General features: G+C 37.9%; 1 protein-coding gene across 1 annotated transcript in view; it reads right to left on the minus strand.

Annotated features, from left to right (window-relative positions):
- Positions 1 to 670: 670 nt before the first annotated feature.
- Positions 671 to 18,887, minus strand: part of THOC7 (THO complex 7 homolog (Drosophila)) — a 25,320-nt gene continuing 7,103 nt past the window's right edge. The window contains exons 2-8 of the mRNA XM_006893868.1: positions 6,325 to 6,442; positions 5,307 to 5,434; positions 4,892 to 4,978; positions 2,421 to 2,478; positions 1,639 to 1,705; positions 1,432 to 1,501; positions 671 to 738 (exon numbers count right to left, since the gene is read on the minus strand). Of these exons, the coding sequence (XP_006893930.1) occupies positions 671 to 738; positions 1,432 to 1,501; positions 1,639 to 1,705; positions 2,421 to 2,478; positions 4,892 to 4,978; positions 5,307 to 5,434; positions 6,325 to 6,442 (596 nt within the window). The remainder of the gene's footprint in view (positions 739 to 1,431; positions 1,502 to 1,638; positions 1,706 to 2,420; positions 2,479 to 4,891; positions 4,979 to 5,306; positions 5,435 to 6,324; positions 6,443 to 18,887) is intronic.

The following is an 18,887-nucleotide window of genomic DNA, read 5'->3' on the forward strand; positions in this document are numbered from 1 at the left end:
GCAGTTGTTCAGCATGGCACGGGCTCTGCAGGCGGGGGGTTGGGAGCTGCAAGACTCAGTCATTTCTCCTTGGGAATCCTTGAATTCCTGTTGTTGAGCTTCGATCTTCACTGAGGGCCAGTCATCAACTGTTTAAGTGTTCAATTATCAATAAGCCGAAGTCTGTGGAAGGCCATAATGGCCCTGCTTTAAGTGGTTCGCTACCCCCGCAGCTCACCACGCTGTCTCTGCCATCTTGGATCCCCCAATTCCACAGTTCTTATGAAGCCTTTTCCTGGACTTCATTCCCACCCACCCCTGGACTTGATTTTTAAAAGTGGTAACAATTCCAGAAATAAACTCATTTCTTCATGTAAATCCTAGAAACACCACCTTTTCAAAATCTTCAACTTATTTTGTAAGCAATCAATGTTACCAGTTGAAAATGACATAGTATATTAATGTAAAAAAAATTGCTCAAAAAACACTTTATTAAACATTTTTGGACTGTTGCTTCCCTCTTTTTAATGAACTCACTGTCCTTATTTGTGCAGAAATACAAATAAAATGTGCATTAATTTAAAATGGTAAGTCACTGTTAGAAAATGTAAATATCTCAAGACCATAATAATTTCTAAACATGCTAAGATCATGAAGCTAGTTCAATATTCTTGCTGAGTCCTTAGCTTGTCTATGGCTTAGGATCAGATTCCATGCTTGTTTCTTGAGCATCTTCTACCTCTGAGAGTTTTTCATCATCTGAAATTGAGAAAGAAACATAAAATGGTGGTCAATTTGGCTAAGTTATGTGCTAAGTAAATACATGAAAACATTTTTATGTTTTATTAGTTAATGGCAGCCTATGATTATAATTGATCCATACAAGTGTTAGGCTTGAAAAGTGGTGTTTTGGTGGTGGGTGGTTGTTAGGTTTGGCATGATTTTAAATTTGTGTGAGATTTCATGCAAAAATTTGCAACATTAGGCTTTTTAAAAACAATCAGCAGATAAGGTAATATAAAACTTTCAACACGGCTACAGTCAATATAGAGAGTAATCTCCAGTTCTCCACAGACTCCACCACATAGACTGTATGCAAAAGCGAGTACACGCTAAGTACGTCACTCGCTTAGCATTATCCATCTGAGTTTTGAAGCTTTCCTTTCTATAGCAATTAACTATAAAAAAATAGAAAAATTTTAAATCTATAATTACTGAATTTTTCTCAATTTGAACCACTGTGCACTTATTTGAATTATAAATAACTACCAACTAAGATTTTCCTATATATACTAAAAACTGAACAACGTGAAGACCTTCTACTGTCATTCAGCTATATTCTTATTCAGAAACTGAAGGTGTACAACTTAGATGTAGGTTTCTAAAAGATCAAGTTCCCTTGATCACTTAAAAATCTTCACACATACTTATTTTGAGATTGTTTCTACTTACTTTCTAGTGTTTGCTGAAGTTCATGGATGGTACTAAGAAGAACATGAAACTGTTTCCGTCTCAATTCCAGCTATGTTAAAAAGAAAAACAATAAATGTAAATTGCTCTCAATTTACAAACACACACACACTGTCATATATATATACACAAACAAAAACATATGTATGTGTATTTATATAATTAAAAATAACAAATGTAAGCAAATACCTTATCTTCAACACTTTCTTTAGTATGTGAAAGATGCTCTAATTCTTTTCCCAGAGCTTCTAATTCCCTGCAAAAAGAAAAGTGTAATATTTTGCTAACTAGAAGAACATAATTCACAGTAAGTGTTTAATCTTTAGGTTAATTTTTACATGAAGAGCTGCACCCCTTCATCATAGTGGCGCACAGACATATGAGGATGATCTTGTTCTCGCTTCTGAATATGAACAGAAAGTAAATAATGCACTTATTTTCAATAAGCATTTTTAGATAATTTTTCTAAGTACAGAAAAACACATATAATAAAACAAGCACTAGGAATTGCTAATTTTTAATATCTTGTTATATTTCCTTCAAACCTTTCTCAGTAAAAGAAACAAAACATTGCTGTTAATTTAGAAATAACTTAAAACTTATTATACCTCCTGTTTTATCTTTCACGAATTATGTTTATTGAGATCTTTGATTAAAAGGGTCCATCTAGCTTATTCTTTAAACTGCTATTTAGAACTTAATCATAAAAACAGACCACAATTGATTCCTCTTTCCCCCCCTTTTGATGTATATCACATACATTTACTTTAGACATGTAAGTAGTAAACGAGAACAAAACCAAACATCTCATCAAGCAATCGTAGAATATATAATATTGAAGACATGATTGCCACTTTTCAAACATATTATATGCTGTCATAAAAATGGAATACACAGCACTAGAACACTTTTTTTTTATCACAAGAACACTTTTAAGATTTTTTTACTCCAAAGTAAACCTCTAAACTTACTTTAATGTTTCATGTCTGTCTGGATGATGCTGGATTACTTTTGCTAAAGCATCGTACTCTGAAAGAAATAAAAATATTTACCAAACTAAAGTGTTTTGAATATGTATCAGCAAAACAAAATTGATAATGTCATAATTTCTTGTAATCTGTTTATTACATGAAGAAATTAAAACATCAAATAACGAAGAGTATTTCCAATTTCTCTTGATTCACCTAAAACAGCAATGATACATTATACCCAAAGCATTTCAGTTAAGGCTTTTACCTCCTACTCCTATTTTTTCATTTAAATATAAGTAAGCAGAATATGACAGCACAACAGATTAAATTAAACATAGGGCTACGATCTCAGAGTTTGGTGGTCCAAATCTATAAGCCAATATATGAGAGATGTGGCAGGTGGTTTCTTAACAATTACAGCCTTGGAAACACTATGGGGCAGTTCGACCCTGTCCCAAAGGGTCATTTTGTGTCAGAATCCACTTGACAGCAATGGGTTTAGATTCTGGACAGAATAGAATAGGTCAACGTAAGCAGGAAATTAAATGAAGTCATCATTAATCATCTAATGGATCAATTGTTTTCCCCAGCAAAATATTAAACACAAATTTCACTTCTTCTTATTTCAAAGTTCTGACGTAAGAAATCACTTGAAGCTCAGGATTTTTTTCTAATCTACTGAATCTTAACAAGTCATCTAACTCCTGTGAATCCCTCTTAGAAAATGATGAATACAACTATCCACTTAACAACCTCTTTAACAAAAAGCAAAAAAATCCTCCTGTAAAACGTTTCAAATTTATCTTGAAATAAATATGAAATTTATTAAATATGTTGGTATCTTGCTATATATTAGCCATTGAAAACTGAGTAACTGTGCTTTATAATGAATTCAAAACCCAAATTTTAAAATCAGAAAATTAAGCATTATCTTAATTAGCTCCTTGAAAGATCAAAGTCTGTTGTTTTGGAATTCAGCATACTAAATGAGTAAAGGGTGATTATTTAAATAAAAGCAATTTTGGATTCCAAAATAATACACAATTATTGTAAAAAAAAAAAATAAGAAAAAGAACCCAAGTCATTAAATAATCCTAAGGGAGCTCTGTCATCCTTATTGTCTAGCTCTCTGATGTACAGCAGGTGACTGAGAAGACTAATGGCCTGAATCAGGCACACCTTAGTCTTCAAACTGACATCACTGCTCTTCATTAGTGTCAGAATGAATGACAGAAGAAAATTGATGACTTTGAGTTGTGGTGCTGGAGAACAGTGGTGAATATCCTATAGACTGCAAAGAGTACAAATAGATATGTCTTGGAAAATGTGCAGCTGGTGGGCTTGTTAGAGGTGACGATGGCAAAGCTTCATCTTTCATACTTTGGACATTAAGGCTATTTCTTGGAAAAGAAACTCATGCTGGAAAAGATGGAGGGTAAGCAAAGGAGAGGAAAACACCCAGTGAAACAGACTGACACAGTGGGCTCTAGTGTGTCAAAGATGATAAGGATGGCACAAAATGAGGCTGTTTAAAAGGTCGCTATGAGTCTTACTTGATTCAACACTACCTACCACCAACAAAAGGGGAATTCTGGTGGTTTAGTGGGAAGGAGTGCACTGCCAGCTCAAAGGAAGCGGTTCAAATTCATGAGCTGCTTTGTGGGAGAAAGTTGGGCAATCTCCATCTTTGTAATTTATTGCCTTCAAAAACTTGGAGAGTCAGCTCGATGACATACAACAACAAAATACTACCATTTTCCTAATTCCTTCTAGTTTGGCATATATATACATGTTGTTTGGGATGTCCCCCCCCAATTTACATTATATAGAGAGTAATGGCATACGTTTTTAAGTTATTTTAAAAATTACTTGGACTGCTTGAGGACTATTGTAATTGAATAATAAAAAAGTCAGAACAAAAGTAAAAACCTTGATCTTTCTTTTATTAGATATTTTGGCAGTTTTTAAATGTTTGCTTGCGTTGTACTTAAGAAAAGTTCACAGCCTATTTTTTTTTTCAAAGTAGCTCTATTTTTAAAGAAACCCTTCTTGTCACTAAATTGCATATATAGAAATTGCTGAACTGGTATATATGCTCTGTTATGTGTATTCTTAACAACCCAAATAAAATAGTATTTTTTCTCTAAATCTAAGGTAGTTGTATAAATCACTTGTGCTGATTAACAACCATATTATTATTTAAGCAAAGAGTTCTTGATACAGTAAAAAACTGATGAATAATATTAAAATACTTAACAAATTAGATAATCATTATAGTAAAAACCTGATTTCAGAAAAGCTTTCCTTCTCCTCTGTTTCAAAAAATACTAAAATTTTAAAGAAAATTTGGCTCCTAATTTTTTTTATATTTCAGACTGATTCTAGCTAAAGAATTTACCTCACAACAGTAAAAACTGAAAATACTAGTCAGTAATAAAGTATTTGCACACTAAATCCCTCAAAACCCTTACCTTGGCGATTTTTTCGTATTCGTTTTGCTTGAAGAATTTGCTTTTTGCACTCAGCAATTTTTTCATGTGCTCCAGCGATGCTACATTCTATATAAAAAGTGGGTTTTTAAAGACAGTCATAATAACATGTATAATCTCTGCCCATTTTCAATCTTAAAATGTGTTTTAAAATTGACAGTCCATTGCTTAGAAAATATATGCTGGCATTTAAAAATCAGCTCTAATCCAAAGCATTATATAATATTGGCACATATTTTTGTAGCTGGCATATACTATATTGAGAATTAGCACTATTATTGTTTTTATTTCCATCAATTAAAGAAAACGTTAGCTGATATTGTTTCATTTCTACCATAAAAAGTAAAATAAATGGGAGGAACAAATTCTGATATTAGCTATTTTTAAGATGCTTTACCTATTTCTTTGTAAATTTTTTCATAGTTTTCCATTTCTCTGAGATTCATGTCATATACAAGCAAGGTCTTGCCCATGGAAAATTCACATTGTGACAGTGTACTCAGCATACGTTGGTATTGGCTATATCTAGCGGAAAAGAAAAACAGAACAAAGAAGTTTGCAAACTGACAATATTAAATTATCATAATACAGGGAAAGACTTACTAATTATGTTATGCTCTAAAAGAATGACTTGTCTTATTATTTAAAACTGTTTAAAATACCTATCCCTTATGTTTTCTTTGCTTTCTTTCAAATGTGGTTTATTTCATAGGCTGGGTTCATCACAAACGCAAAACCAGAAGTGTTGTTTTATTAATACAGGCTCAATTAAAACAATAACTTATTTAAATCTTGCTTAGTACACTTTAAAGAATATTTTTGTTAAAATGGTGTCTTAGCTTCAAAATTTTGTTCAACAGCTTTTTCATTTTATACAGTTTATTGTTTATGTAGAAAGCTAATTCAAACTGAAAAAGTTTGAGTATACATATAATCGCAGCTTTTATTAGCCCATTAACAAAAAAGGATACTCAATTCAGTTATTTTATCTAATGAGCCACCTATTGGATCTGCCTAAAAGGGAGCTGGCATTAACCTTTATTTCTTCTGGTTTTCTTTCTTCAATTTTTTTTTTTATGTCGCAAGGTTTTAATCAACATAAAACAGATTTCTGAACATGGAGGGGGGAAGTGTGAATGAAAAGTTGCTATTTTTAAAAGACAATATCTATTTTAAAAAACCTGCACTCTGGTAGTCTAGTGACAAGAAGTTGTGCTGCAATCCCGAAGGCACATGGTTCAAGGCCACCAGCTTCTTGGTGGGAGAAGGATGGGCAATCTCCTCCTGTGTGATTAACTGCTTCTGAAAACCCTGACTGGAGGGTGAGCAATTGGTCGGTTCCAACTTGATGGAATACAACCACCACAACAACCACACCTGGGCATTGGCATAGAAACAACAGTGACATGAAATACCCCTCTTCCTGGGATCCAGAGTTGCACCATTTAATGAAACTCTTCACCAACAGATTAATTCTCCGATCATCTCCAGCACCATCCCCATCAATTAGGAGACGCTTCCGGATGACTTCGTCTGGAGGAAGGAAGAGAGCAGTATGAGCTTTTAACTTTCATGGCCAAGAAATCAATAGCACATTTTATACACTCTTTACAAAGAACATTATTGTCTACTGTGTGTTGGGCACTGTTCTACAAGATTAAAAGAGTTGTGTGTGTGGGGGGATTTTCGCCCTCATGCTAGCTTGTTGATTGGTAACACTGAAGAAATAATCCAGTAAGTCTTAAAGAACTTGTCCCAAAATAAGGCAAGTTCTGAATGCCAATATCTACTGTAGGAAAAAACATTGTTCACAGAAATAGTGGAAAGGAAAAACGACCTAAGTATACAGGACGGATTTATTCACTACAAATGTAATTGAGTTACCATCTATAAAATTTCTTTCCCCATGAAGTATGGGTATTTTTACTGAGGTGGGGGGAGAGAGGAGCAAGGGAGAAGAAAAAGAATGGAAGAGTAGCAAAGATGAAGAGTAGCAAGCAGGAGCCCAGTCTACCTGCCCCGAGTGAGTCCTCTGGCCTGCCTATATTAATCTGCAGTCATAGCAATAGAAACGACAAACAGAAAATCTGAAGACCCCAAACCCACCGCTATAGAGCACATTCTGAATCATAGAGAACCCTACTAGCTTTCCAAAGCTGTAAATCCTTATGGGAGGTGACTGTCCATCGTTTTCCTTCACAGCAGCTGGTGGATCCAAATCACTGATTTGGGGATGGCAGCCTGATATAGTATCACTACACCACCAGGGTACCTACAAAATGCAAAGTGAAAACGCAAGGAAAGCCTTTTCATCTATCAGATTCCCAAAGATCAAGAGGCCTGATAATACAAGTATTGGCAAAGGTTTGGGAAGCTGTATTTACATACATAATTCTTACAGGTCAATTTGACAATCACAAAATTTAAAATGCAAATTTAAAATTTAAAATTTTCTCAACCCATAATTCCAATTCTAGAAATTTTTCCTACAGCTTATATAGATTCTTGCAGTAAGACACATCTAAAGGGAAGGTCTTCACAGTGCTCTTTACAGTCTCAAGAGATTGCAAAAACTCAGTTTAAAATGGTTAACATTTACATAATGTAATATGATGCAGCCAAAAAGAATAATGTGGATGTATACGTTGAAAAACCAAAATTCTCCAGAGACTATGTTAAAACAGATAAGCAGCACATATAGTACGCCTTTGCACAGGGCCTAAGTGTGCACACTGATTGTATATTTAGAGAATGAAACTTAAGAAATTGAAAACAGTGGTTGCTTCTGGTGAGAGAGATTGGAGACAAGTGGAGCAGAAGTGTAATTTTCTATATGCCATTTGTAGAGGGTTTTTTTCTTTTTTTTACCATGTGCCTGCATTATTTAATAAAATAATATTAAGTGTGGATAATTCCTGGAGAGCCTACATGGTGAATCAACATCAAGATCTTTAAACAATAGTTCCTGTGTGTAGGCAAAACTATTTGTGAGCGCAGGTGCAGCGGAGATCAACTTTGGAAGGCAGATGACTCCAGTTTTAAAATACATTCTGTGACAACATGGGAGAAACATTTTTAGATCGGTGTTTGGTTCTCAGAGTCATGGCTTCAACAGACTGCCACAGCTACACATTCATCAGGTGTTTTCACATTTTAAGCTTCAAACAACAGCTTTTGGGGTTTAGCTAACCCCCGATACTACTTGATGAGTCTGACAAAATAGAATTCCCAGAGATTAAAATGTAGAAAATATTTTTTTTTTAATAAAAAAAACACCTATGAACATGTTTTAGTTTTATTGAATAAAAATAAATATTCAGTGTGGAAGGAAATCTGGTGGCACTGATGCTGTTCAAGAGTCCTCGTCTAGTCTTCTCAAGCCCCCCGTGAAATCCTATCTTCCTCCTTTAACAGATGCTTGTGCCTCCTCCTGTTATGAAGCCCAGAGATTTCCAATGTAAATCCATTCACAGAACAGGCAGGTTGCATGTGAGGCAAAAGGGAGTGAGTGCCCTGTCTCAGATGGAAGCTAGTGACAGGTTTTTCAAGACATTCTTTAAAACACATTTGTGATCATTTCAATTGAACACTATTTGCACACATTTATATGTATATGCAATATTTCCATACTAAAAATACTTGAGAAATGTTTCAAATATCGTAGAGACCAAAGAAACCAAGAGGCCTGTTCTATGCCTTATTGGTCTCTGCTTCCTTCTCATACATTCCAGATACTTGAGAAATATTTTGACATTTAATTTGGTGGTGCCTGCATGAGATCTTGTACCCTCTAAAGAGTTTTGTCTCAGTAAAATATTAATAAGAACTAGTGTTAGTTCTAGCTATCATTTCCATCTAACTATTAGTTTTAACTATCTCAAGGCAGTGATATTATTTGTATGTCAACAACAGAGATTCTCTACTTGAACAAAAGACATGAACATTTGATCAATAAGGAAATGTGTCCACAAGAGTAATTTTTGAGGATAAGGAAAAAAAAGACTAGCACTCTTTCATATCCAGCCACAAAGGAGAACATGGTGGTTATGACTAGCAACAGACACATGGTTCTAGAGATTAGGAATACTTCATTCAGGTAGGGGGTCCTGAAGGATGCTCTTAAAAGGGAAGTAGAATTTTAGCAACTCTTGATACTTAAAAAGTATTTTAAAAAGGATAAAGCATAAATTTAAAATATCTATCAAAAGCACAAATAGTATACAGTTTTGATTCAACAACCTGCATGTATGACATATGGCAGTTAATTCACTGAAACACTGAAGTCATAAAAGATGAGAAACAAAAGTCACCCAGAGGGGGCTACTTAAATACATTTTTATACTGCACTATGATGGGGTGCTATCACTGTAGAAAACAACAACAAAAATAACAACAAATCAAGATGAAGTGATGTTTGAATTAATATAAAGAGGTCACTTAAGAGAAATTTTGGGAGGAGAGGTGGGCAGGGAGAAAAGTGCAACAATGAAGGAATGAAAATCCAAAGTCTCTGTAAACTTTCATTAAAATCAATTTAAAATTTTTAAAAAAGATAATTTGTTAAAAAGTAACAATTCATGATCCAGGAATCTCACTGCTACAACTGGGATTTATCCCAAAGAAATGTAAGTGGTAACATAAACTAACATACACACTCTCACGATTATTGCAACATCATTTACAATAATAGCAAAGAGTTGGAAACAATCCAAGTGTCCATCAATGGATAAATTGCCAAAGAAATGCTACTACATTCACACAATGGAAACCTATTGTTGTTGATAAGTGCCATGGAGTCATAGACGCCTCATTGTGACCCTATGAACGAACAACCTTAACATCTGTATGAATAGCTGTATGAACATCCTTTCTCCACGTTCGTAGAGTTTTCAGAGGCAAGCTATTTCATAACTGGATACCACTTTTGCTCACTGTCCACCATGGGTAACCATTATCGATCGCATTTGACACATCAGTGTCACAGTGTTTAGCATCACAGCAACCAAGAGTTACCTCTGTACAACAAATGGACAGACCAGTGCTATACCACTTAGAAGAATGTTTGAGGGAAAACAATTAAAACCAGGCCTGAGGGCCACAGATTAAAATCACCCACCTTTGGCTTGATAGCATAACTTTCTAGAATAACTAGGCCAACAGAGCTCTCTCTAATGTTGTTGTTAAGTACTGTTGAGTCACAGACGACTCATTGCGATCCTATGAATGAAAGACCTGGACATTTGCATAACTTTCATAGTTTCTCCACATTAATAGTTTTTGGAGTACTACATATCATTAAAAAATAATCAAGAATTTGTGATATTTTGTACAATATGGATGAATCAAGAACAAATTAGGCTGAATAACATAAATAAGTCACATAAAGACAATTATGGCATAAGATTAATTACTAAGCTAAACAAAAGTTTAAACATGGATAGAATCAATCTTGAAGGAATTATAGGAATCAGAAGGTAGTGAGAAGAATTGATGCCTTTGAGTTGTGGTGCTGTAGAAGAGTATTGATCATGGACCACAAGGAAAACAAATAGGTCTGTCTTGAAGAAGGTGAAACCAAATTTCTCCTTGGAGGCAAGGATTTTGAAGCTCTATCTCACATACTTTGGGCATTTGGCCAGAAAGGACCAGTACTTGGAGAAGGACATCATGCTTGGAAGGGTGGAGAGGAAGACCCTGGATGAGATGGACTGGCACAGTAAATGGGAAAATGGGATTAGATGTGTCCGAGTCAGTGAGACTGGCTCAGGATAGGGCAGAGTTCAGAGCTGTTGTACACAACGTCGCTATTATTTGCACATGACTTGAAGTAACATAGTAATGGCAACAACAACAGCAACCATGGGTGCTGATCATGGATCCAAGTAAAATGAAACTGTTGGAAAATTCACTCTTTCCCCCATCTACTATGGTGTTTCCAATGGGCTCACTGTTGTTAGCTGGTGAAAAACAAAACAAAAATCTTGTGCCCACATATGTCTAGTTATCCTGGAATCAACAACACAATGGGAATAACAACAATAGGTGGAATTTATACACTACTGTTTGGTAATGGTAAGTCTTTGCATGGGACACCTGGCTGCTAACCAGAAGGCTGGTGGTTTGCCTCTACCCAGGAAGTCTTCCTTAAGAGCTGGGAAAAGAAATACCATTTAATCCATCAGTTCCACTGCAAGGTATATATCCCACAGAAACAAGAGCTATCACATGAACAGATACATGTACATCTATGTTTACTGTGGCATTAATTAAAATAACAGAGATGGATATAACCCAAGTGTCCCTGACAGAACAAATGAGTAAAGAGGATATAGTAGAGTTATACAATACTATGCAACACAGAAAAACAAAGACTTCATGAAACACTCCATTACATGGATTCATCAAGAGGACATTATGCTAAGCTAACTAACTCAGTCACAAAAGGACTATTATGATCTTGGACAACTATTACAAAAAAAAACCAAAAACACAAAAAACCCAAAAAAACTAAGGAAAAGGCTTACACGCAGGTAGAATCATTCTTGACTATTTACCAGGGATAGCAAGAGAGGGAGAGGTAAAAAGAACAAGAGGTAAGTGAGGAGAAGGGAAAAGCAATACACATTTAGATCAAACATGATACTTGTAAAAGGAGCAGATGCAATGTTGGGGAGGCTGACTTTGACTACTTGCTACTTAAAGGGGAATTGTCTCCATCAATAATATCCATAATACTAAACAAACAGCTACATAGTCAAGACATGCCACACCACATGCTTCTGCTCCTATTTCTACGAATCACTGAGTCCAATGGTGGTTGCAAACTCACTTTCTTTACTCACAGTTATGGAGTGTATTAGGTAAATAGGTTGAGGGGTAGAAGAGACAAAGGATATTACACAGTACAAGTTCAGATTTAGTCTAGCTGTTCCAAACCAGATTAACATGGCACAATTCTTCAATGAGTGCAATTCCAAGTTCAGTTTAGCAGCACAAACGTACCTCTAGTTTCCTTACTCATTCATCAAACTTTATCTCAGAGCAGTTACAAGTCAGTTTTTTCTTTAATCATCTAGCAAGCAAAACCTTCATCTGTGGCTCCATCTCCAGGGTTCCTTTTGTTACAGCTTGCCACAGTGTCTGCACAGCAGTGCCAATCTCTTCACGCTCTCTCCACCAACATCTTTCACAGTGTGGGAAGTACTCTCATATTTGTCCCACAGCTGTCAATAGTTTGTAAGACCATGTGTCTGCAGTTAAGGTAGCTGATGACCATATCCCCAATGGGAGCTAACGAAATGGATAGAAAAGCCAATTTTCAAGATTTCTGACTTCACAGTAATTGTAATTACTCTTACAAAATATATAAATTATTAAATGAAAAACCAACATGATTTATAAATTTTCACTAAAAAAAAATTAGCCACTGAAAACTCTAGAGCTCCGTCTATGCTAACACATAGGTTTTCCAAAAATTGGAACCAATTCATTGGATTCAGTTTTGGTTTGTTTGGCACTGGTGATGATACAATGTGTGATTTTAACTCTGAAAAATGTCCTGGTTTGGAGAATAAATGGCTACTCAGCTTCAATTACACTTTACATATATTATCTCACTTCATCCTTGCAACAACTTACAAAGAGTAATATCACTTCTGCATTCACAGGAAAATGTACACAATTATCAGAAAATTATAATTCCATTAACCTAGGTACGTTATTAAGAACATATTAAAAACCAGTATCTTTAGTTTGCTTGGCTCCACAGTCAACAGTCTTGACACCAGCAGCCAGGAAATTAAAAGGCACATTGCCATGGGAAAGTCTGCTGTTAGGGACCTCTCCAAAGTACTGAAGAGCAATGGTGTCTCTCTGGAGACTAAGGTGCATCTGATACAGGCCATGGTCTTTGCAATCACTTCTTACGCATCAGAGAGTTGGACAGTGACCAAGAAGGATAGAAGGAGAATTGATGCCTTTGAGCTGTGGTGCTGGAGAAGAGTACTGAGAATACCATGGACTGCTAGGAAAACAAACAGATTTGTCCTGGAAAGGGTTAAATCGGGTGGCTCCTTGGAGGCAAGGATTCTGAGGCTCCGTCTAACATACTTTGGACATGTTGTGAGGAGAGACAGGTCCTTGGAGAAGGACATCATGCTTGGAAGGGTGGAGGGACAGCGCAGGAGGGGAAGGCCCTCTATGAGGTGGATTGATTCAGTGACTGGGATAATAGGGATGGGAGTGTCAGAGACAGTGTGACTGGCACAGGACAGAGCAGAGTTTAGAGCTGTTGTACATAGGGTGGCTATGAGTCGCAAGCGACTCGACGGCACATAACAACAACAACAACAACATCTCAATTTTTTACACTTATCTAATTAAAAAACACTCAAAACCAAGTAGCTCATTTAAGGACTGGAGAGCCATATACCAAGTCCCTTCTCATTTCCCCTGATCTCTTGCTTTGACATATCATGTATCCATCTACTATTCTCTATTCAGCAAAACTCTAAAATTGTTTCTATGAGGGTTCTAACACTGTTTAACACACTGTAAATTAACACAAACTGTTAGAATAGTGTAACACTGACAGCATCTAAACTGTTTTCAGTTAGTCGAAACTCTGGGGTGGCAACAGGAAGAAAAGATAAAGAATGGCTTTGTCACTAACTATCTGTGTGATTGTTAGTAATTTAACTGCTGCCCAAGACTTCCCTTTCTTCTATAGTATCATAATGTTGGTGACATTACCTATAGTTCATCCACTTCTTTCCTCCCTTCTAGGCTGGCAATTCCTCATCCAACTTGTCCTTGTACTGGATGCTGGAAATAAAACTTCTCCTCCAAGAACTCCTTGTCCAGGTGGATAAGCATACCAGTGTGTAGGGATTACCTGAGGACACAGTGAATCTCAAATTCACAAGGCATAAGCCCTCTTCTAAGCTCCAGTGGTAGATGGTAGTTCTTCAAGAACTTTCCAGGGCTGCGTTTGAGATAGCTAGTCTATCCATTTCTATCCTCTCCACTCACTTTAATACAAGTCCACATCATCTCTCACATGGAATACTTCTCACTGGACTCCTCACTTCCATTCTAGACATCTATTTTCTGCACAGCAGTAGAGAATGAGCTACAATATACATTAAAGCACTATCCCTTCTGCTTAAAATCCTCCCATCATTTCCAAGGGTATACGAAAGACAATCGAGCCTCCTCCCTGTGGTCTGCAAGGCTCCTCATGAGCCCTAGACTTCCTTACAACACTCCTCTTTGAACCTCCTGAATTAGGTCTAACTGGCTTCCTCATCTTCCTCTATCTGGAACATTTTGCTGGATTTTTTACATAGATCTTTTCTTCCATTTCATGTCCCACCTCAGATGTTACTCTTCAGAGAAGTGTTACCGGATCATCCTATTTTAACCTAATTATTGGCACCCCTCCCTTATTACTTTGTCATTAGTTCTATTCCAATTTATCTTAGAACATACTCAATTTTAGAACTTATTTAGTAACTTACTCATGTAGTCTCAGCACTGCATTGTGCCCAGTGTTAAGCAACAGACAATAATCACATAGACTACACATATCAATTTTTGGCAAAAGCTCAGAAAAAGAAAATCATGTTACAGACGATTTAAGTTACATTTCATCTTACTCTTTTTGGTCTAAAACATTCTCCTAACAATCTTGCTCTAGGTTAAATCGAATTAGCAGAGACACCCTCCTGAAAGACATGGTATATTGGTTCTAGTATTCCTTTCTAAGCTATATTTTAGATACCTTTGACCTATAATAGGCATGTGCTTCTTAGCACTGCCCCATAATCCTCAGTGCTCAAAGGGGCTTAAGAAATTACATGAGCCCCTCTTTAGGAGGATCCCAACAATAAAGGTTTTCTCTAGTATTTAAGTCAGAATAGTTTGTTCTGGGTATCTAATTTTGCACTCTCTTATGAATATTCAGAGTGGACCGGATCTTGCCTCCTGGTGTAATCACAAGTCACGGTTTTCTTAATTGACTAGTTTACTTCCTGCAATTTAAGGACTGCTCCCACTCTTGTATTCCTCTTGCTTTTCCTGGTCTCAAAATTCTTTATTCCCTGTTTTATTAACTACATCATTATTGTATTTTCTCATTACAATAGCTAGAGTTACTATAAAAGTTACTAGATATTTTCTGGAATAAGTCACTTAAACAGTATTAAGAGCTACAGCAGTAATATGCATAAAACAGCATTGTTCACAGGTGAGAAATCAATGAGTTCTGAGAAAATGAACAGAAGAAGGGATATTTGAAGTGGGTCTTGAAAATTAATTGAGCCAAGGAGGGAATTTCTACAGACAATGGAAATGGAGAAGGCACAGAGAACAGAAGGTAGCATAGCAGAGCTGAGTAACCCTTACATTTAATAACATTTACCAACCATGATGTGTCAGTCTCAGAGCAAAGCACTTCCACTTTTATCATATTTACTCTTTAATACAATTTATGATGTAGATTTCCTTAGCTCCCAGTTATAGAGAATGAAACTAAGGCTCATAGAGGTTCATTAAACTACCCCACAGTTGCTGGTGTTATGTGCCCTCAATTTGCCTGAGTCACAGTGACCCTGTGCACAGTAGCTCTGAACCCTGCCCTATCCTGAACCAGTCTCATGGTCTCCAACAAACCTACTCCTATTCGGCAATTTCTAAGAGGCAGTGTGGGGATTCCTATGGTGTCTAAGGATGGAGAGGGCACTTGACCGTGGTCAGACATTTACTAGAACTCAATTCCCCTTCCCATCTTTAGTCTTACAAAACCTATTCCTCGTTTGAAGTTCTCTATCTCAACAGAGAAACAGACACTAACAGGCCCCCCTGGTGTTTTGTCAACTTAACTTCTCACAAGTCTAAGGTGAACCTTGACTACCATCTCACATTCACTTAACTTCTTCATCCTGACCTTGTCCTTGACAAATCTGTCTCCCTCCTACTTTGCTGTCCCCTTGATGTCCAGCTTGGTCTGAATGCCCACTGTCACCCAGCAGGACCATTGCAGCAATAGCTAAGAAACAGAAAACATAATGGGGAAGAAAGATAACAGAAAGGTCAGTCTTGGGCCAGTCACCTACTCTCTCCGTCTCCTAGTTTCATCTGTAAAGAGGAGATCATGATTAGAAGACTGTTACTGGTCAAAAAGTATAAGTACTATACAAATGCTGGAGTGGGAGTATTTTCTCCTGCTTTCCCTTTCTGTCATCATTCTTCAGAGTAGAGTGCCACATGCCTATTACCAACAACTCACACATGAACACAGGTACAGTGTACACAAGAGACTAATGCAGCAGAGGGCTGCCCACCTGTATAGGAGGCATTATTTTTTTTAAAATATAATATTTTGTTTATAATGCACATAAGATCATGCTATTCCAATGTTAAAACTTGAAGGAGCTTCCTATTGCCTGTAGAAATCTCTGGCTCCCAACTTTTTGAAGTCTCATCAGTGCTGGTTATCTTTGCATTAAGACCTCTACGAAGTGGTTCCACACTTGATACATCAGTGCCCCAGGTATATCCACTCGTCCTTCAAAAATGGGAGTAAGAGCAATTGTTTTAATTCCCCCCCCTCCTCGGGAGGCTTCCTAGTCTTCCTGAAAAAATAAACTGTATTACATGACCCTACAGCTTTCAACCTTCTGCTGTGGTAATGGGCAATCTCTTCCCTTGTGACTTTACAGCCTTGGAAACACACTACCCTGAGCAGTTGAGTTCCAACTGGATGGGAGAAAATTAATTTATACACTGCATCTTTCCTATCAGACTGTAACCTAAAAGGAGAAAGATTTTTCCTGTTAGGCTTTAATCTTAGGCCTATACCAGATAGGATAAATAGCCACTGAATAAATGAAGCCGATTTTAAACTCCCTGTGAAGTAGCTGGTCATTTAATAACCTACACCTCCACTGTTCCTTTAGCACAAACCTGGGCCTATTACTCTTCTTCTCCTAAGCCAGCCCTTTACGGCCTGGTGCCAACTCTTCAGAGCAGTCTCTCTGCTGGCATGCTACACTTAATGGTCACCCTCTTCCCGAAGAGGCACAGATCTGTCACCAGAAGTCAAAGATCTCCTCTCCTCTAACAGCAGCTCCCCCAGCTGCCCATCTCACCGACTCACCCTTCCATATGCTGCCCCACAGGTTGTGCCCTCAGTTCCTAGACCACATTCTGGGTCCTCTCCACACTGTCCATCTTCTCAAGTGTCCTCCTAAGTGTCCACAAACGCTTCCGTCTCCTATCTGTCCCCCAATCAAAGCAGTTAAAAACCTCCCAGAGTCAGATGCATGAGTCTTTTATGGGCAATATCGATTAACTGCCTCCGAAAACCCACTGGAGGATCAGCTATGTGGTTCTGATTTGGTAACACACAACAACAGTGGTAGCAGCTGTACTGCAACCCCAAAGGCATGTGGTTTGAATGCACCAGCTGCTCCACCGGAGAAGCATGGTGGGCAGTCTTCGCCCCTGTGATTTATCGCCTCTGAAAACCAGCAGAGGGTCAGCTCCGGGTTTGGACTCAGAGGCACACAGCCACACACCTCTGATGGCTGTTAGTCTGGGCAAAGAGGGCCAAAGAGAAGAATGAAGAATTCAGAACTCAAATGTTGATGGCCTTGCCTGCTTCAGATAAGAAAGCAAATGGCCTTGCCTGCCTGGCTAAGCTAGCAGGTGGCTTGTAAATCAGAATGGAATGTCCCTCCCTAAAGACTCTGTTTATAAAAATCCTCCCCAGTAAGTTCACCGTGTGACTTCCCATTCTGCCTCTCCAGGATGAGGAACTCACCCGGGAGCTCCCCTTACACCCCCCTCCCCCCCTTTTAATAAAGCTGCATTAAGCTTTCTCTCGTTCTCTCTGATTTCTTCTTTAAGTCCACTAACCTAGCCTAACCTAACATATGGTGCCGAAACCCGGGAGATGAGTTAAGGTGCTGCGCCCCTGCCTTAGGGCAAGTGCTGGCGCCCCTTACTCTCTTCCGAACCAGTCTGTGCAGTGTCGAGATGCCTGAACGGTCAAGTAAAGTTCTGCTGCGCTCCCTCTCCCCTGTGCTCTGTGTGGGCAGCTGCTGGCCAGATCTCTGCCCCTTTTGTCTTTCTGATCTCTGTATTCTCCCTCTCCTTCTCCTGGAGGCTCCTAAAGCTAGACCCAGTTGATTTCCAGGCATATTAAGCCTTTATTCCTCTGTTCCAAAGCTTTTAAGCTTTCCAGTCCAAACACTGCACTCCCATGAGAACCCTGATCTGTTCCATTGGCCTTCCATCCCACATACCCACAAAAAACACAGATCTGTGTTGGAAGGCCAACCAGAAATGCCAGGCATTTCTTCCAGGCTATGACGGCTCTGAGGACGCTCAAGCTGTCTATAGCCTCTCTCCACTCCTAAGAGTTCCTGAGACTCTCGGTTTCCAGAGGACGCTCTGGAATTCCGGTTGCCTCACCCACAGATCTGGGAATCATGAGAAGCCAATGTCTATCCAAGCTCTCAAGAGAAGGTCTCTTGAACTGCCTTCTCTCAAATCTCTCACACTTGAGTCTAGCTGAAGACCTCTGCCTCAAGATCCTTTTTCTGTAACTGAGAGGCCACAATACTAGCTAAGTAATAACTCTCAGTGGCCTAAAAATAAAACCTTTAGTTCGGCATCTAAACACTTTCTGCCAGTGGACTTAAAGAAACTTTCTTTTGTTTTGCTCCCGTACTTTCCTCTCTGTCCCAGCCTCCACCGCCTCCAAAAATCTTTGTCTGAAACCTTGCCCATCCTGAGCAATACAAACTCAGCCATTCCTATCCTACCTCTTACATCATCTGTTACCAGGGTTATACCCGCCAAGTTAACCTCTTTGTTCTTTAGTTGCTCTTCTATCCCAACCAATCCAGACTCAGGCATACCTATTGCGCTCCTCCTACCGAGTCCCTCCTATGTCCTCTTCAAAAGTTACAAA

Source organism: Elephantulus edwardii, unplaced genomic scaffold (assembly GCF_000299155.1).
Source record: "Elephantulus edwardii isolate Elephantulus edwardi_28Jun2011 unplaced genomic scaffold, EleEdw1.0 scaffold00132, whole genome shotgun sequence".
NCBI lineage: Eukaryota > Metazoa > Chordata > Mammalia > Macroscelidea > Macroscelididae > Elephantulus > Elephantulus edwardii.